The sequence below is a fragment of the Canis aureus genome, chromosome 17 (genome assembly GCF_053574225.1).
Source record: "Canis aureus isolate CA01 chromosome 17, VMU_Caureus_v.1.0, whole genome shotgun sequence".
In the NCBI taxonomy this organism is placed as follows: domain Eukaryota; kingdom Metazoa; phylum Chordata; class Mammalia; order Carnivora; family Canidae; genus Canis; species Canis aureus.
Genome location: NC_135627.1, coordinates 534,865 through 554,947, shown reverse-complemented (window position 1 = coordinate 554,947; position 20,083 = coordinate 534,865). Strand labels below are relative to the sequence as shown.

The window sequence follows — 20,083 nt, the reverse complement described above, 5'->3', positions numbered from 1 at the left end:
GGCCCCATGGTTCCCCTTGTAGTGATCATGTCAGAGTGTGCTAGTTGTCTCCTTGGGTAGGCTAGCTGTGGAAGTGTTGCATCAGAGGAGATGCTCCTTCCAGCGTGGATGTGTGAGACTATGGAGCTCATAGTGGCTGGGTCACTTCACTGCCTCTTCTCTGTCCACACCAGCCAGGCTGAGGCCTGCACAAGTGACCTCTTGGGTCCCGCTGTAGCTTCAGGGGAGTTAGAGCTGGGTGTTGTGTCCTAGCCCCTTCCTGCCTGTCTGCTGTGGCAAGTGGGATGGCAGCCCAGCCACTCCTGCCCCATGGGGCCCTTGCCTGTGTGGCTCAGCAGGCCAATGTGGTTTGGGGCAGTGGGCTCATGCTCCGTCCCCTCTGTTGCTTTGGGATGTCACCTTCAGATGCCCATGGAGGCTCTCTTGCCCTTCAGGGCCCTTGGCCTGCGCCCTGTCCAGGCTCGGCTGGTGCGCTTCCTTATCCTGCTGGCTGCTGCCTCCACTTGCTCTCCTGGTTTCTCTGCTTTTGTGAAGGCCATAGGCAGAGTCCTGCTTCTTTGTGGATCCCTTGCTCTTCAGCTTCCTGCGTAGGGTTGGAGAGTCCACCAAGGGGCTCAGTGTGTAGCTTTCACTGTCCATAGATTGCATGAGTGAGAGACACTGTTAATTAGCAGGACACTTAGCATTTCAGGAGTTGTAGGCATGACATGTTTTGTCAAACTGATGGAGCAGAAATAACCATGAAAAAAACCCCACAAACTTTGTTCCTTTGGAAATGATGGAAATCTTTCATTCTGGTGTTTACATTGAATTCTTCACTGTTGGGATACTCTGAGAGCCTTGCTTGTTATCACAGGCTGCTTGTCCCCTTTCCCTGCTTATGAATAGCTGTGTCCTGCAGAGTTTGATGGTGAGGCAGAGGCTTGAGAGGCACCAGAAAACAGCTCCTTGAGTCCACGAGGCAACATTCTGGTGTCAGTTGCCTGCTGACAAGTGCTAAAGTACTTGGTGTCTCCTTAGTGTGATCTGGCCCCCCTGCAGCCCCCTGTGCGCCCTGCAGCGGGTTCTGTGTTCTGCCCCTCGAGGTTCTCCTGGCTTCTGCCTCTGCATCTGTGCCCCTCCAGGACCAGGACGCCTCGCAGGTGCTCGGGTTCCTTGTGGGGCTCCTGCCCCACACCATCTCTGCGACCTGCTGCCCGTGCAGGCTTCTCATGCACTTCCACAGAAGTTGTTTTAATACAGAGCTGTTTGTGGGGCCGGGCTGCTAGGTGCTGGTCTGGCCCTGAGGGAGTGGGACCAGGTGCCTGAATGCCGCCTTCTGGTGCACAGGCTCTATCCCGTATCATCTGCCCGTCGAGACTGTTTCTACCTGCAGCCTCCTTTGCTTTGGGCTCCGAGATTTTGAGGTTAATTTTAGGCAACAGACTAAAGCAGCTGCTGATTTGAGCTGTTCACTTTGGGTCATTCATTGGTGTTTCATTTGGTTGAGGAGACCTTGGGTGTTGCATCGCGTTGTCTTTTTTTTTTTTTTTGTAGATTTTATTTATGTATTCATGAGAGACACGGAGAGAGAGGCAGAGACACAGGCAAAGGGAGAAGCAGGTTCTGTGTAGGCAGCCCGATGTGGGGCTCGATCCCTGGACTCTGGGATCACGCCCTAGGCCAAAGGCAGATGCTCAACCACTGAGCCACCCAGGTGTCCCTGCGCCGTGTTGTCTGATTCAGTGGTCACTGCAGGCACTTCCCGAGGACATTTGGCACAAGCTCAGCGTGGGTCACGGTGAGTGAGGCCAGACCCTGTGCACCAGCCTTTCCAGGAGCCCGGAGTCATCATGGCCAGTGGTGTGTGCCAGAGAGCGGGTCTCTGTGGAGTGCCTGTGAGGGGCAGGAGCTGGCTTTCACTGTAGCGGTTCAACTGTGTGGGGAGAAGTCACGAAGAGGGCTGTGGCCCGGGCCCGGTGCGGGTTGGGCATTGCAGGGCAGGGGCTAGTCTCACTGTACCCTGTGTGCTGTGCCTGCCAGGCCAGTTTGCCCCAACTTTCCAGTCTACCCACTGAGAATTTGGGAACAGGCCAGTACCTGAATTGCACTGCACCCTGGGGACCCTTTTGCCCCCAGCTGGTACTGATGAGGCCTCCCCCGCCTGCTCCTGCCCAGGTTCTGGCCAGGATGCCCCTCACACTGGGGTCCCACATGCTCCCATGCGGGCTTTGCAGCTCTTGCCCTGTTGGTTGGGTCCTGACGGCAACTCAGCTCACCATCTTGGCCTCCAGTGCTGCCCATGACTCTCTTCTGCCTGTGTCTTTTTGCTGCTGTGTGGGGCCCATTTCCAGATCCCAGTGTCCACAGGCTTCTCCAGAGGCAGAGACTGTGGGAGGCATGCTGTGCATGTGAGAGAGGCTTGTTTCATGGAGTTGTCCCAGTTGATGAGGGGGTTGGCAGGTCTGAAATCTGCAGGCTGGACACAGGCAGGGGCCGGGGCTCTAACCCTAAGGCAGCGCTCCTTCCTCCTTGAGGAAACCCAGCTTCTGCTCTGAGAACCTTTGTCGGGTAGTTCTGGAGGGTGGTCTCTCTTCCCTGAAGTCGGCTTACTGGTTCCAGAGCAGCCCTGGCTGGCCTGTGAATGGGCAGCTGAGAACGGGCACCTTGGCAAGTGGGCTTATCCTGTTAGTCGTCACAGTTGCAAGATTCAGAAAGCTGTTCCCCCCCAGAAAAACGCACTGAAGTCACCACATTCTGTACCCCTGGCCCTGAGGGCCAGAGCCCCCGATGCCATTGGCGATGGTGAATCCTATGTGTGACGGCACTGGGTTGCTTCTGGTGTTTTGCCAGTGGTGGTGATGCCGTGTGAACCTTTGCATGCACTTTTGTTCCTGTGTTCTGAGCAGATGCTCAGGACTGGGTACTGGACCACGTGGCTCATGTGCATGGCTGCACCAAACACGTGAATGCCCAGCCCTGCATACCCGCAGCAGCCATGTTTTGGGTCCTGGTGGCCCAGTGGGTCTGAGCCCCTCTGCTCCCGGGCCTTCGTGCTGGTTGGGTCTGTCCAGGTGCTTTGCTGGCCCAGTTTCTTGCTGATGCTCCTGCCTGGTTCTCTTCTTCAGCCATCCGGCTGCTGCTTTGGGGTTCAGGCCGTTGTCCCCTGCCACGCGGGCACCCTCTGCTCCCGATGCGCCTGCTGCCTGCCTGCCCTCTGCACACAGCCAGCCTTCTTCCTCTCACCCAATCTCTGTTGGCCCATCAGCCTTACTCACACCCCTTCGGCAAAGTTCTTATTTATCAAACATGCTCACTGCAGAAACTGCAAGGGTACTTCAGAATTCAGTTAAAAATGTAAAGGTACATGTATGTGTGTATTCACTATTCTGTACACACTCTCCGATGGCGGCATACAGGTGTGTCCTGTTGGCGTGTGCTTGTCCTGTCCCCGTGGTTGTGTGACTTAACTTGTCTGTCGCTGGGCCATTCCTGGAGTTCCTAGTGCTGCCCATTGTCGCCTGGTGCCTTCTTGGTGGAGAGTTGTAAGACATGTTGATTGTTGACAGAGACCCGTCCTTTTCCCGAACAGCTCTGTGCCTGTGTGCGCTCCGTGTGTGTGTGTGGGGGGGGGGGGGGCAGATGCACGTCTGGCTGGTGACAGACACCTCCCGCTTCTGCATCACTGTTGTGTCTCCCCTTGGAAGGGTTCTAAGGCAGGGGAGGTGAGATTTCAGTGGTGCCGTGTGGCTGAAAGCCTGGTGTTGCTGTGTGATTCTAGAGACATGGACACTGTTCCCTCCCAGAGGCGCATGCGCCTGCACACATGGTGGGTTGGTCCAGGCTGATATTCGTGCGGCGGTTGGGAAAGGACCCTGTGCAGGAGGAAATGGCAGAACTCACTCGGCCCCCCGGGGCATGTGCCACAGAGGCCCCAGCTTATCTCCTCCCAGCTGTGTGAACCCAGGGGACACCTAAAGCCTAGATGACGTCCCAACCTCTGAACCCTGCTGCTGGGCTTGCTATGACTGCCACGGTGCAAAAGAGACAGGTGCTGCACAAATAAGCAGTGAGGGCGTCGTCCACCTGCCACTGTCCGAGCCAGTGTCCGGAGAGTCCTGAGATGCAGTGCCCCTCAGACCAGGGCAGGGGGCGGCACCTGCAGAGCCCGTTTCCCCCTTCAGGGTGCTTGGCTGGGGAGCAGTGAGCACGTGGGGTGGCGTGGCTGTCGTGATGGTCCCCAAGTGAGCTCATCCTGAGAAGGACACCATTGGTGGTGATCCAGTGCCCACTGTGTGGGGTAGCACCTGCCATCGCCTGGGGCAGACCTTCTCTGGCACCAGTTCTAATGGCCCTTTCAGCCACATCAGTGCACAGAGTGTCTGGTGTGGTGGGCAGGATAGGAAGTTCTCAGAACTTAAAAATGGTTAAAATTATGTCCAAGAAAATATTAAACCCCATAATTTCATCATTTAAGATATCTTAAAACCTATAGATATTAATGGATTGTGATTATTATAATATGATTACATAGTATTTTTAGGATCCTTTTACTGTTACAGTTAGAGCAGTTCAGATCACGTATGTTCCTAGTGCATTTTCTTGCTAGGAAAGGAATCCTCCATTTCATGATGTTATATTTGAAAATACCTTGCATATTTCCCTAAATAAATGGCTTGAAGTCCAGTTCACAGTATTCTAGTGAGTAGATCTCTAGGCCGGTGTTGTGACTAAACTGGTTCCCGTCCCCCATGTGAGGGGTTGAGTGTGTGGTGGTCCTTGTCAGAAGAGGATGTTAAACAATTCTAATTTCTGTGATCACATTAAACCAGAAATGAAATTCCATCCTTGAGATTGACAAAAAGGGACATGTCTTCCTGAGTCAGCAGTTGACAGGAACTTGGGAGATGGATACTTGCTGGGTGGGCGTGTGTGTGTGTGTGTGTGTGCATGGATGTGCTGGGCCAAAGCCCGAAATGCAGATGGTCACCTGGAGCACACGTTCCCTTTGGTGCACCTGCCCTTGGGAGACTCAGCAGGAGGAGGCCTGCCCAACATTAACTACTGCATTTAGGAGCATCTGTGCGCCCGCACAGCCAGCCTGCTAGCACAGAGTAGTGGCTCAGCACCGCAGGAACCCGCTAGATCTGTCAGGATGGTCCCAGCAACGGGGTGAGCGCAGATGCAAGAAGATGTGATACAAGTCAGCTTTCTTTGAGATTTCAAAGGCCCACATGAGTAATGCTTGTATTTTCTTGGATTCACAGGCACAGATGGTGCATCCTCCAAGCCCTCTGGCAGCAGCTGGGGATAGGGCGGGTCTGCGGGCGGGAAGCTTACCTCTGCTTTTCAGGCCTCTTCAGCAAATAGGGTAAAATGGTCATAGTTAAATCTAGGTTTTGTGGGAGCAGGACTGCTTCAAAGCAATTCTTTGTATTGAAGTTTCTCTCAACAAAACGAGGAAGAGCCCCTGGTGGAAAGGACAGCTGCTACCACTGTCCAGGAAAGGGCTCTGGGTACACATCTGCCTCTCTGCTCCCCCTTGCTCCCTGAGATCCCTGGGGCTCTAAGCATGTTATTTTACAGAAGGACCTTCCTGTGGTTCTGGGTGGTTTGTGTTGCCTTCTATGAGTGGGAGCACTTGCATCTGGACCTGCAGGTCTAGCCCGAGAAAAGCGGCTGCGCCCAGTGCAGCAGTCCTGTGTTCTGTCTTCATTTACGTGACGCGCAAAGTAAGCGCTAAGACGTGTCCTAAGAACCGCCTGATGTTGGCAGTGTGTCATTTGCAGACTGAAAAAACCCATTTTTATCTTTTTTAATGAATCAATCCAGTATTCCTAGAAACCTAGGAATAATAGGTTAAAGCTAATCTATACATGAATCTGAAAAGTGATAGATTTGTATGTTTTAAATCTCTCTATACAAAGTAGAATAATTTTGCTTTTTGTCTTTTAAAACATTTTGCGTACCTAAAACAATTGTTAAAAATTTGTTTTTGCTACGATATAGATCTCTGTGTTTAAAGGAAAATAAAAACAAGGCATATATTTACAGAAAATAAATATCTATTGGTGTTGGTTGGTAAAAATACTAATATTTAGCCAGTTGGTTTGGTCAACTTCTGCTGTTCAGAAATTATTTGGTTTTTGTGTGTGGCTGTAGGATTCACTGTTTAGCAAAGTCTGTTCTTTAAAATGCATGGACTTTTAAAGGGCACAAAAAATGAACCTTCAGGCTGGGCTAGATGGCCTCGTGAAATGAAGGAAATGACATCTGCTGCTGCCTGGCGTGAGCCACCACCCTACCCCCCATCCCCCTCAGGTCCCCCCATCCTCCTGCAGATTCCCCCCTTCCCTTCCCCATCCCCCAGCCGGTCCCCCCTTCTTCCCATCCCCCTCTCAGGATCCTGTTCTCCCCTGCGGTGGCAGCCACAGGAGGCCAGTCTGCTCCAGGAGCCAGCAGGGTTCCTCTTCTCCCCGTAGGGCAGTGACCCAGTGACCAGGAGAGGGGGAGTTGGTCTGCTTCTTCCTGGGGGTGCTCTGGCCCTTCTCCATAGGACGTGGACCAAGCACACTCTGAGGGTCTCCACCCTCCACCTATTTTCCCGGGCATCACTGTCTCTTGTACGCACTCTCTTTATTTATTTCCGCTCTGTCTTCTCATGCCGTCAGGGCAAGGGCTTCATTTTTATGTTTTGAATTTTTATCATTTCTACTTCTTTTGATTTTATTATTTAATATATAAGATGGCTTTTTTTAAAAGTATGTATGTATGTATGTATTTATTTATTTATTTATTTATTTATTTATTTATTTATTTGAGAAACAGAGAGGCAGAGACCTAGGCAGAGGGAGAGGCTGGCTCCTTGCAAGGAGCCTGATGTGGGACTCGATCCCGGATTCCCAGATCACGCCCTGAACCAGAGGCAGACACTCAACCGCTGAGCCACCCAGGCATCCCAAGATAACATGTTTTATCATTTTTATTCACTGTTGTATCCCTAGCACCAAGGACAGAGCCAGGCACACAGAACTCTAATGCTTGGAATGAGTGTTTCTGTTCATCATGTATCCTTCCCCTTTGCTTTGTGATGAGGTCATCTGCGTGTTCAAAGAGGGGGCATCTTCGTCACCAGGCATTTCATTTTTCTTTTCTTTTCTTTTCTTTTCTTTTCTTTTCTTTTCTTTTCTTTTCTTTTCTTTTCTTTTCTTTTTTTCAAGATTTTATTTATTCATTTATGAGAGACACAGAGAGAAAGGGGCAGAGACACATGCAGAGGGAAAAGCAGGCTCCCTGCGGGGAGCCCGATGCAGGACTTGATCCTGGGACTGTGGGATCACGCCCTGAGCTGCCCAGGTGCCCCGATTGTTCAATTTCTAAACTAGTTTTGCACACAGAGAAATGCTAGAACATAAGTTGCCTCTAATTGTCACAATTGTAGTCTTTCAAGAGCTGGTATCCTCAGATCCCTGGGGGGTCCCTGCAGAACAGTCTACGTGAGCAGGCAACTCCACAGGGACTTGGGGCAGGTTGGTGATGTGCTTGCAGCCCCTGAGCTCTGCCTCCTGACATGAAAGCACCCAGGAGGGGCTAATTGGGTGGGAGAGCAGGTGGTCGTGTCCATGCAGGTGCTGTGAGGTGTGAGTTAAACTTAGAAGGATTTGAACTGACCCACAGACCTAAGGTGGGTAAAGTAGGGACCTGTCATCAGAAGCCTCATCATCCTGAAGCTGTCATGTTTAGCCTTAATCCCCAGAACGGAACTAACCTGTTACCTCCTCACATTGTAGGTGTGGTGTCCTTGGTAGCTGTCCACCCCTCTGCAGTGAACACGCTGGGGAAGCAGCTGTTGCCAAAAACATTCGGACAGTCCAATGTCAACATTGCACAGCAAGTGGTAAGGGGCCCTGGGGAGGTGGGCTTGCATATTCTGGATGGTGGCCTCTTAGGCTATGGTGCGGAGGTCGGGGTGTGAGGTTTGCCTTCTGCTGTTCCCTCTCGAATGCTCACTGTGCTGGGATAGTGCCAGATTTCGGGGTGCCAGCGTGCACTCCCCTGGACCAGGCCTGCCTGCAGGTGTGACTGGACAGTGGGGCCTGGCTTAGGCCCGGCAGCTTCCTGGCCTGTGCCGTGTGCCCATGGGTCCCGAGTCTGCCCTGGGGAAGCCGTGTTGAGTTGTGTGTGGGTGGCAGCACCCAGCCTTGACCCTCCTTAGGGTGGACACTCCCTGCCTGGGATGGGGTCCCTGTGGAGCACACAGTGGGCTTAGGGCTCTGTAGACTGTCAGGGTACTGGGACAGGTGTGTCCCTGACTGCCCCACCTGATAAAAGGGGGCAGAGGTGGGTCTGCTCTCCTCAGCCCGTGCTGGGCGCCCCTGTGTATTGATCACCTGTGGGATTCAGTGGGCCCTTCTTGACGGATCTCAGTCAGATTGAAGCCTCCCTGACTCCTGGGCCATGTGTAGCATCAAGAGGAGGATGTTGACTGCCCACCTGAGCTTGCTCAGATCTGAGCTCCCGGGTAACTGTGGATGCGTCCCGTCACTTAGCCCCCGTCAGTAGGCGTGACTGCTTTTCTTAGAGAGTTGCTGTGATATTTGGCTCATCATAGCTTTTAATAAATGTGTTTTTGATGTAAGTTAAATATTCTGTTTTGTTTTATTCTGTAACTCATTTTATTTTTAGGTACTGTGTATCGGACATAGCTTGGGAATACCTCCTTAATTGAGAATCCATCTCTTTTTGTGGCTGTAGATAGTAGGGAAGAAAATTAACATGCACATTTGTCTGTTGGTGCCTTAAACTTTATCAGACCTAAAGTTACATCTCTGGTTGGAGCCTGGTGGTTTCGGAGTGGAGTTAGAGATGGTAACTCCCTTGTGAAGCCCAGCAGGGTGAGCAGCCGAGTACATGTCCGAATGTCTCTCAACTCCATCTGCCAGGCACTTGAGGACAGAAGGACGGGCGCGTTGTGGCTGCGGAGCCTCGTCTTCATGTGATGTGAGCGTGGCTTGGGCTCATGAGGAGCTTGGGCTGCAGCCCCGCCAGAGTCAGTGCCTGCGGGCACAGTTTGTAGGAGAGGACCAGAGAGAGAACAGCCTTCTGTCATCCAGGGAGGCCATGTTCACTGTGAACGGTTATTGAGTACCTGCTGTATGCCTGGTCCTCTGACTTTCGTTCTCATTGTGGACCAGATGCGTGAGGAGGTCCAGCTTAGGGAGAAGACAAGAGCAAGTGTGCTGGCTGTGGGGGCCTGGACCAGGTGTCAGGTAGCCCTCTGGTGATGCTCCTTCCCGTCCGTGTGGGTGTCGGTGTCCTAAATCCATTCTCCTGAGAATGTAGCCAACCAAGTCTGCGTAGTATACGTCCAGGAAGTGCCACGAGTGACAGGGCTCCGTGTTTTCCCAAACTGGTGGCCCTGGGCCTCGGCAGAAGCACGTTCTCCACAGTGACCCAGGGCCCTTTAAATGCATATGTTTATTTAAAAGAATCAGAAGGTTCAGGAGGTGTGCCTCCTCTCTGGGAATTTGTCTCTGTTGACCTCTTTTTTTTTTTTCAGAAAGTATGCTGTTGATTTCATGGCTTTTGAATGAGTGATCCACAGTTTGGAAAACACTGTGATGAATCTGTGATCATTAGAAAATGATCAAATGTGAATTAAAAGAATGAAATTGAGAACATTTTTCTTTCTGTGGTTTGTGGGTCATTAGCACTGACAGGTGACCTGACCTAGGACAAAGTGCCCAGTCAGCTATCCCACAGCCATGGCAGGTAGCACACTCATCCTGCTAAGAAGGGGCCCAAGGGATGTCCCCCTGGCTGCCCAGTGGACACAGAGAGACCCTAGGGTGCGCCCTGCCCCTGCGAAGGGCTGCCCTAGCACCTGGAGCCTGAGGGTGACTCGTTGGACAGTGGCATAATGGCCCTGGGGCACTCAGCTGTGTAGATGCTGGGATGTCAGGTTTCTTTCTTTTTTTTTTTTTCTTTTTCTTTAATAAATTTATTTTTTATTGGAGTTCAATTTGCCAACATATAGAATAACACCCAGTGCTCATCCCGTCAAGTGCCCCCCTCAGTGCCCGTCACCCAGTCACCCTCACTCCCCGCCCACCTCCCCTTCCACCACCCCTAGTTCGTTTCCCAGAGTTAGGAGTCTCTCATGTTCTGTCTCCATTTCTGATATTTCCCACTCATTTTTTCTCCTTTCCCCTTTATTCCCTTTCACTATTTTTTATATTCCCCAAATGAATGAGAACATATAATGTTTGTCCTTCTCCGATTGGGATGTCAGGTTTCTGAACTGTTTCCTGCATCAGCTCTGTGATGTGGGTGGAGACATGTACAAGATCTTAGAAAACTGGGATTTTTACTTGACTATACACAGCAGTGTGTCTGTCCCCCATGGGAATATTTGCATGTTCACAAGACCGAATTCCGAGTCTTTGTCAAAGACAAAGCAGGCTTTCCCTTTCTTCTGTGAAGAGATGGCGTGGGGTGCTCAGACTCAACCACGTGCAGGGCAGGTCACACTGCCGTCCCCTGAGCCGCTCTTGCCTGGAGTGTGTCTTTTGCTGCTGGTGCTAACTGCCACCTTCCACTGCAGTGTTTAGGGTGCCAGGTCCCCCATGAAGCCGCTGTTGGGGTGAGGCTCCCACACACGGGTGGGCTGGTGGGGCACCACAAGGCCTGCTCTGTGATCCCTTTGTTCCGAGAGTTTTCCTCTTTGTGTTTTGGTCTCACTTGGGGAGCCCTGAAAGAGAGGGCTTCATCCTTGTCCATGTCCCTGAAGGGAAGGGCAAGTGAACTAGGGCAAGAGGAACAGTGGGGATGTACCCTGAGGCTTACTCTGTAGGTGCCCCCGCTCTCCACCACCTCCTTGGTGCCTGCTGTTCCGTGGGGCTCGCTGGTGTGGGGGCATTTCCTGCCTCTTCTGGTGAACCCGGGGACACACCTGAGGTCGATGAGGGCACAAGTGCTGATCGATGGCGTCTAACTCAGCAGGGTCAGCTGTCAGGGGCTCACGTGACCGTGTTCTCTGAATTTCTTAGCTAATGGAGCTCAGCAGTGGCTGTAGATGATGGGAAATGTAAAATGGCAGGGTCATATGCGGGACATTTCTGATTGTGTTCTGAATTGTCTCTTTTGACTGTAGGTAATTGGTACGCCTCAGAGACCTGCAGCGCCCAACACTATCGTGGTAGGAAGCCCACACACCCCTAACACTCACTTTGTCTCACAGAACCAGCCTTCAGACCCCTCACCTTGGTCTGCCGGGTGAGCACATTGCCTAGAATTATAACCTCCAGCTCTCTGGGCCATGAGGGCTGGCCGTCATGCCCAGAAAAGATGTAGTCAGGGTACACTTTTCCTCGTAAAGGAGAAGTCTGGCTGCAGGGGGCCGCCTCCCTGCGGTTTGGGGGGAGGGGTCTGCACCATGGAGGGTGGCCAACATGCGATCGGAAGAAGACGAGGAAGCTGGCTTCTCAGCACTTTGGTGACTTTGGCACTTTTTCCGTTTTCTGCACTGGAAAGTAGCATCTAGGGAAGAGTGTGCAAATGTGGTGGATCTCACATAGCCTCACCCGCTGTGGCTCTGTAACTGCTGTTCCACGGGTGACACCCACCTGTAGGAGGGTCCCGGCCCACTGTCACCTTGACCCTGTCTTCCAGTAAGCAGCCTAGTGAGGAAATAATTTTACTCGGAGGTCAGCTCTGTGACTTTCCTTAAAAACAAAAACCTTTTGGGAATTATGTCTGTATTGGTTCCAAAGCAAAAACCGTGATTCCCTGAATCACCCAGCAAGGTGTCTGTCCAGAGCCACCCTTCCCTTGACGTGGTGACTTAAAAAGTTGAGACAGTGGCTTTCCCCCAATTTGAAGCACACTGTGGTCTTCAGTGTCGGGTGCCCACTGCCACATGGCTGTCATGGTCTCCACATCGCCTTGGCTCCTGGCCTGCTCAAATTTTCCCTAAAAGTTCTTAAATTTGCAGTAAAACTTGCATAATTCTGTGTCAGTGGGCATCTTTTTAAGAAGCAATGTTGGTGTATCAGTACACATCAGATGTGCACTGGCTCCTGCATATCTGATGTGTGTCTACCCTGTTTTTCCTGGGAGCTGATGGAGATGTGAGGCCTGGCCACCTAAAAGTCTGTTTTCTGGCCCCTAAAGAAAGCAAGAGAGCCTTGGCCCCAGGGCTGTGCCCAGTGCACTCTGCAGACGAGCCAGGTCCCCAGGGCCACACCTGGGGTCTCGGCCCATACCCAGCTTGCTAGCCTGTGGGTGGACATGTGTGTCCCCTGGGGCTGGTGCTGAGGGCACCACTGTTCCTTTGTATTTTTGAAGGAAACGCCACAGGAAAGGGGAGAAGAACGGGAAAGGCCTAAGGCACTTCTCCATGAAGGTGTGCGAGAAGGTGCAGAGGAAGGGGACCACGTCCTACAACGAGGTGGCCGACGAGCTGGTTGCAGAGTTCAGTGCTGCCGATAACCATATCCTACCAAACGAATCCGTGAGTATGTGCCGCATGGCAGGGAGACGCCCTGGCGTCGTACTGCTCACTCTTGTTTTCTCTGGAACTACTTGAGACACACAAGTTCAGAGAACAACACAAAAGAATTTTCTGGATCTTTCGGCAGTATGACACTTTATCATCCCCAGATGGTGTCATGCGTGGGCTCTGGCTCCTGTTGGGTCAGCTCCCTGTAGAGACTCCCTTGGAGATCTGTGGGGATGCGCTAGGAGCCATCTAGCCACAGCTGGTGTGTTCACAGGGCATAAGGCGGGTTGGTGGTGTGCTTCCCTGCATGTGGTTGAGTGTGGCGTTCAAGTGTCCACCTGTGAGCTGCTCTGGATGGTTTGGGAAACTTATGCTCTATCCTCCCCAGGCTTACGACCAGAAGAACATAAGACGGCGAGTCTATGATGCCTTAAATGTGCTGATGGCCATGAACATCATCTCTAAGGAGAAGAAGGAGATCAAGTGGATTGGTCTACCCACCAATTCGGCTCAGGAATGTCAGAATTTAGAGGTATGCGGCTAACCACCTGTTTCCCGCTGTGCCCTTGTAGATGTGCCCCCTGTGTAGTGTGTTTGGGGTGGGCATTTCTGGTGTGTGTGCTGGAGGTGCCCACTCAGGGTTTGAAGCTGTGTGTTCCTGGCCTGGACCGGGGGTCGGCTGCTTCCCCAGGCCCCACGCCTGCTCACCAGACATTGGCATGCCATCCGTCTAGCCTCTCCGTGCTCTGTGGGCACTGGCGAGGAGGTGGCCTGCCTGGCCGCGGTTGCTGATCCCCAGCATAGATAAATTCTGAATCCTGACAGCTGAGGTTTGAGTTTTATAGCTGCTGTGTCCGAAGACACTGCCGTGTCCAGAAGATAAGAGAAGATGGAGTGGAGGGTGTGGTTTTGAGATTAAAGAAACTCCCCTTTGTCCCAGGACATGTGCCACGTGCTATAGGCCATCTGTTTCCATGCTGTTAGTTTAGCAAACAGGCCAGGGAGCATGTCCCTAGGGGGCACTGCTAGATGGAATATGATGCCACCATCTTTGTTTTGAAGGTGGAGAGACAGAGGAGACTTGAAAGGATTAAGCAGAAACAGTCTCAGCTTCAGGAGCTCATCCTGCAGGTAAGGGTGCTGCTCTCTGGAGGCAGCTGCTTTGTGTCTGCTGGTCTGGCTCCCTCCTGCTATGGCATCCCCTGTGCCCTGTGATCCACTGCCGCGTCCCGTGCCTGTGCGCCTTGCATGCAGATGGAGGGCTTTTACCAGGGTGTTATCCTAACTGTCCTGTGTTACTGTTCATTTCTTAACCACACCTCGCTTGCAAACCCTGCGCTGGAGTGCATGGCTGGGAAGAAACATAGAATACCTAGGGCTCAGTGCCGTGCAGCCTTGGTGCCTACCTCCTGGGGAAAATCTCTGCTTTGAGATCTGAATGCACATTTCACAAGCACCCACTGAGTCGGGCACAGGTGTCCTTGATGTAAACTTTCACAGATGAGGGTCTTCTTCCCAGAGAGAATGGATGTATGGGTGAGCACATGTGCTGCACGCGTGCTGCTTATCACAGTCTAAATGACGGGAGGGATGCCTTGTGGAAGGTAGCATGTGAAGCTTCCCCAGGGACAGGTATGAAGTGCGTTCTGAGTACCAAACCCCAGACCAGGGGTGTGAGATGGGCAGCATGTGTGGTTGGGGGACGTGTGCCGCCATCCCCATCCCTGTAGGGTCCTGGAGATGCCCATTCAGGGTTGGAAGCAGAAATAACAAACATACCAGGAGCTTGCTGGAGTGGGGGCTGGTCCCTGGATTGAGGCTGTGTGGCACTGGGCCATCCAGCTGGGGCCTACGGTGTGCGAGTCAGCTGCTGTGGAACTGGTGGTTGGCCAAGGAAGGGGACATGGCTTAGCCGTGATTTATTGAGGTGCTCATGGACCCCAGGGCTGTGAAGCCACAGGCCCCATGGTAAGGTTGGAGGGAGCATGGGGAACCCTGGGGTCCTGGGGGAAGTGCAGTGGGGTCTGAGGACAGGCCTGGTGGCTGATGTCAGGAGATCTTCAAACACGGGAGAAAGCAGAGGGGAGGGGTCAGTGAGAGGCTTAGTGATAGCTGCTGGCCCAGTGCCTGCAGACTGCAGCGGAGGGTGTAGTCTAGCCATGCTGGGTGCACTCGGCACGGGGTACCTCGGTCACTCCTCCACCCTAGCCTTTGGTGCAGGGAGTGCTTTGGTGGACAGGATGTGGCTGCAGAGGGCAGTAGGGCAGCACGTGCATGTCTGTCAGCAGTGGTCCCTCTCTTCGGCTCAGTTCCCTGTGATATCCACAGCACACGAGGCTACTTTAAAATATCCAGTCACTGCCTCTCCTGCCTAGCTGTGAGCCCCAAGTCCCCTCCCAGGCGCTGTGGCCTGGGGCTAGCTGAGGAGGGAGGGGTGCTTCCTGGCTTTAACCTGACCACACGCGAGTTATGGTGAAGGTGTACGTCACTGCAGAGCTCAGGGCCCACACCCTCAGAGCCCTGTGCCAGCGGGTCTGCAGATGTTTGCTGCTCCAGGTCCGTATGGGGGCATGGCCCCATGTCTGCCTTCTCGGGACCCAGAGGGGCAGGAGGAATGGAACATCCAGCATTGATGCGTTTCTTTTAACCATTCCCGGGAGACGTTTTTATCTCAGTGGCCTGAGCATTTGCCTCCATTCCCCTTGGGCTGTTTGGTGTTCAGGGTGTGCATCCTCTGCTGAGCCCTCAACGGGGCCTGCGTCTCCCCCTGGTTTGCTCTGGCCTCTCACGGGCCTGACCCCTGTTGCTGTCCTGTGGGGTTGGGCAGAGTTGTTGGGACACCTATGGACAAGGCCTTCGATTGGTGGCAGCTGGTGTGAGCAGCGTGCTGGTGGCTCATCTTTTTTAGCAAATTGCCTTCAAGAATTTGGTGCAGAGGAACCGCCAGGCGGAGCAGCAGGCCAGCCGGCCGCCGCCCCCCAACTCCGTCATCCACCTGCCCTTCATCATCGTCAATACCAGCAAGAAGACCGTGATCGACTGCAGCATTTCCAACGACAAGTAGGTCCATTGATGAGTGGGCCCCTACTCTGAGGTCCCAGCTGAGCCTCAGGTCAGCGTGGAGAAAGCCACTGTCACACTCAGAAGTAGCATGTTCACTTTTTTTTTTTAAGATTTTATTTATTTATTCATGAGAGACACAGAGAGAGAGAGAGAGAGGCAGAGACACAGGCAGAGGGAGAAGCAGGCTCCATGCAGGGAGCCCGACGTGGGACTCAATCCCGGGTCTCCAGGATCACGCCCTGGGCCAAAGGGGATGCTAAACTGCTGAGCCACCCGGGCTGCCCCCACTTACTTCTTTATAGAAGTATCTAATTTGTGATTATTGTATATAGTCTTTCAGTGTAATGAGATGATAGACTTCTTTTTCACATCCCTGGTTTTGTGTTTATCTCTTAAAATGTAAAATCTCTCAGGGTTATTATTAGCGCATCCGTTTAAACCTTGTACAAGCAGTAGCCAGTGTTCAGTTTCAGCATTGGCCTGAGGTGTGGGCAGTTGCCCCACGCTCAGCTCTGTGATGCCTGCTGCTTCTGCGGTGATGGGTTTTGTGGGATGCCAGATGAGAAAAGGTCCTGGGAGGCTGGGCTGAGTGACACTGCTTGGGGCCCCATGTGTCCCGTGTGCCCCACATGCCTGCACCGTCAGGAACGTGGCATGTGGTTCATTTTCCGGTGGCGACTTTGTCTCTCAGGTTTGAGTATCTCTTCAACTTTGACAACACGTTTGAGATCCACGATGACATAGAAGTGCTGAAGCGCATGGGGATGGCCTGTGGGCTGGAGTCCGGAAGCTGCTCTGCTGAAGACCTGAAGATGGCTAGGAGTTTGGTGCCGAAAGCACTGGAACCCTATGTGACAGGTCAGTCTTGTCCGGTCCCCTTGGTGGCCATGGGGCCAGATCCCCGCTCTGGATGTGTGGCCCGCCTTTGCAGAGGCCAAATCCAGCACTGGGCACCAGGAGTGGACTCAGCCAGGAAGGGGGCCCTGGGGCCGTGAGGCGGGTAGGGTACAGGGCCGGCAGGCTGGACGCCATATTGGCATTGTGTGGTTTATGTGACGGAGGTATTAAGTTAGGATTTCACCTTCTGGGTTCAAGAAGGCAGGGACTGGAATGTCAGAGGGTGTGGACGAGGTGGGTGGTTGACCTCTGAGGTCCCCCAACCAGAAGAGGCTCTGGGGAGTGCTGTGCTCTGCCTCTTCCCGATGTGGGGGTGAGGACGGGTTTGCCTGGGGGGCAGTTCTCTGCTTTCGCTGCCCTTCTGGGGACTCCTTTGAGGAGCCATGGGGTCGTGGCCACAGAGGGGCTTTGTGGTGAGAAGGCTGCTGGCCCTGCACTGCCTGGGGGTGTGGATCTCCTCCCAGAGCCACTGGGCTGGATCAGACACCACAGCAGCTGCCAGCAGTGCATGCCATCTCCTGGGATGGGGAGTCAGGGTTGGTCCTCCTGCTCTCGACCCCACTTTCAAACAGTGTCCATTTACGGGACAGCTGCATGGTCATCAGTGATCACGTAAACCAAGGACTGGGTGCCTTCTTGGGCAGGATGGCTGGTGTCCTGGCACAGAAGCTGCAGGGCGGGTCAGCTGTCTGGCCTGTACCTGTGACCTTTGCCTTGTTTTCTTCTCATTTCAGAGATGGCTCAGGGATCAATCGGAGGGGTGTTCGTCACGTCATCAGTTTCAACCTCAAATGGCACAAGGCTCTCTGCCAGGTACTACAGCTCTGGGCTGGCTGGTGGGTGGAGCCCCTGGCTCTCCTGAAGACCGTCCTGCCTCCTCCAGGGCTCCCCACTGGCTCCCTCGCGTGGATGGCGGATCCCCACACTCTGCCCACAGTTTTGGCTGCTCCCGGCCACAGCTCCTCTTGAGCTGCATCCCCTGAAGGCCCATCGTAGCTCATCCCCTGGGTACACAGGATCCTCTTGCTTAGGGTTTCTTCCCCCTAAAACATCAAAGTGATGCGCGTGCCTTTTATTTGTTAAAAAGTAGGATGCATTGAAGGTAGGGCTGGAATTGCCTGAGCTCTTGCTGGCAGCCTGAGGGATGGGGTGTTTCTCCGTCTGTTTCCTATTTCTGTTTAACACAGTTGAGATCACAGTGGACATAAAACTTTATCCCTGCTTTCTTTTTTTTAAGATTGTATTTATTTGAGAGATAGAGTGTGTGTGCACAGGAGCACGGGGAGAGGCAGAGGGAGAGGGAGATGGGGACCCCTCGCTGAGCAGGGAGCCCGATGTGGGGCTCAATCCCAGGACCCTGGGATCATGACCTGAGGCCAAGGCAGATGCTTCATTGACTGAGCCACCCGGGGCCTCTGTTTTTTGCTTTATTATTTACTGTATGTGTTTTTTTGTGTGTGTTACTGAAGTTTTATTATTTAAATCACCATGTAGTAGCCTTTGAACTAGCCATCCTGCAAAAGCAGGATTATGTTGTCGCTGGGTATTTATCTTAGTTTTCTAAAGATTAACATAAGATAATTTCTGCATTAAGTATTGACAAAACAATGGTTTTATTAACTTTCATGTTATGTTATACGTTATTATACATAGTGTCTCATATCAGTCTTAAATACTAATAAATGTCTAATTTCTTGAAGCGTGAAATAGATTAGTGGTCTATAGGTTCAACAGAATGGAATTGATCTGCTCAAGGGTGATGTGGCGCTCTGTGGCTGTCACCGGCTTCTGGGTTCTGTGACACGAGTGAAGCTCTTGACTTGCGCCATGCGATGGGCTGGCTGTGGGGTTGTCACCGCAGTCCTTTGTGTAGTATCTGGCCCCCATCAGATTTAGGCAGAGGTCAGCTCAGTAGGTGGTCGTAACCTTCCCGCTGTGCACGGGTGGTTGTGAGTCTGTGGGATGCTGAGCACTGGTTATTCCAAGAGGCGGAATTTGGGTATTAATGCAGGTTTATAGCAAGGTAAGGAGAGCCACTACCATTTCAGAAGAAAAACTAGTGTAGAAACTGGCACTGATACTTTACCGAGGCACAGTGATTTCTTGGACAGTTAGGTGGTTCCCACTTAGAAGAAAAGATGCAATTTGAAGTCGTTTTTTGGCTAAATTTTTTTACCCTTTCTGACTTTTTTGCTAGGCTGGATTTCACAGATGTGGAGTTCCTTTGTCAAAGACTGTCACCTTTAATAGTTTTTAATCATATGGTGTTCATTAATTCTAGTAAAAGGCATTAAAATATATACGTGTGGTTGTATGTCAAAGAGAAGCGTTTGTTGGAGCCACGGCTCTGGCCTGTGGTAGGTATGGGATGCTATAGCCTTGGGGCTCCCACCTGCATTGCCAGGTGAGAGTGGTGCTCATCAGCCCACGCCCCAAACTCCCTCTTCTTCGAGCGTAGAACAGCCGTGTTTCCTGTGTGGTTCTACCCTCCTGTGTCCTGTCCTGTTGAGGCAGGTGACTGAAGGCCTTCCCGTTGAGTAGCAGAGAGGATGCTGAGCATGGGGTTTCTGCTGGGGTGACCTCCAAACCCCTGTGTGGTTATGGGGTGTCTGGCTAGAATCTGGAGGAACTCTGTTGAGCTTTAAATTCTAGACTGGCATCCCTTCCCTTTAGTATGTGGTGTTTCTTAGAATACCTTTTCTTCTCAATTACTAAGAAATCACAATGACTTTTGACAATAGATTATACTTCTCAGGGGACGTGTGCACCTCATAGGGGGTATGGGCTGTCACCTGCTGGTGCCCCGAGACGGTGTCTGACCCGCTCTGCTGGGTCCTGAGGGGTGGTGCCTGAACCCAGAAGTCTTTCCTCAGGATTGCGGCTTTTTAAAGATCTCTCTAGGCCAGGGCCTTCTTGCCCAAGGCACTGTTGATATTGGGGCTAGAGGATTCTGTCATGCACCTTGTGCTGTGCCTAGTGAGGTGTTTAGTGGCACCCTTGGGCTCAGATGCCCCCCAGTTGTGATAGCAGAGGAGGTTAGATGTGCCCTGTTGAGACTCTCAAGGGTACAGGGGCAACGTAGACAGGTTCCAGACACCCGTCTGAGGGACCAGAGTGTAGGCAGCCCTGCTTCCCAACAGTACCCGCCCTGCAGGTCTGCCCCCCTGGGCTCCTGGACCTTGCCCTGCCACCCCCCTGGCTTTGAGCAGCTGCTGTTTCATGAAATGGTAGAAGGCTATGGGGTCCTTGGAGTTGTTTCTAGAAGTGCAGGTTGCAGAGCATCTGAGCGAGACTCATCTGTCACACAGCTCGTCTTCCTAGGCTCTGCACTGATGCCAGAGGAGCTGAGGGTGGGGCCTGGGGGACTGTGGACACATGCATTCACACAACATCACTCAGGCACATACATGTGCACATGCACACCCACACATGCACACTGACTCAACACATGCACACACACAACACACGTACATGCACAACCACACATGCACACACAACATATGCTTACACGTACAGCACATGTACAGACTTGCTTGGCATCTGGGGAGCCACGTCTTTTCCTGGGGGCCCCTTTTTCCTAACATGTTTTCAGCTCCCTCCTGGAGATGGAGGGGGTCACAAGGTCAAGGCCCAGAAGGAGCCGTG

The 20,083-nt window shown here is 52.6% G+C and overlaps 1 protein-coding gene across 4 annotated transcripts in view; it reads left to right on the top strand.

Moving 5' to 3' along the window:
• Positions 1 to 20,083, top strand: part of TFDP1 (transcription factor Dp-1) — a 41,932-nt gene that overhangs the window by 20,295 nt on the left and 1,554 nt on the right. For all 4 annotated transcript variants that reach the window (XM_077854859.1, XM_077854858.1, XM_077854856.1 and 1 more), the window contains 8 exons: positions 7,770 to 7,876; positions 11,132 to 11,253; positions 12,325 to 12,490; positions 12,867 to 13,010; positions 13,541 to 13,609; positions 15,387 to 15,538; positions 16,233 to 16,399; positions 17,173 to 17,251. In XM_077854859.1, coding sequence (XP_077710985.1) covers positions 7,770 to 7,876; positions 11,132 to 11,253; positions 12,325 to 12,490; positions 12,867 to 13,010; positions 13,541 to 13,609; positions 15,387 to 15,538; positions 16,233 to 16,399; positions 17,173 to 17,251 — 1,006 coding nt within the window. The remainder of the gene's footprint in view (positions 1 to 7,769; positions 7,877 to 11,131; positions 11,254 to 12,324; positions 12,491 to 12,866; positions 13,011 to 13,540; positions 13,610 to 15,386; positions 15,539 to 16,232; positions 16,400 to 17,172; positions 17,252 to 20,083) is intronic.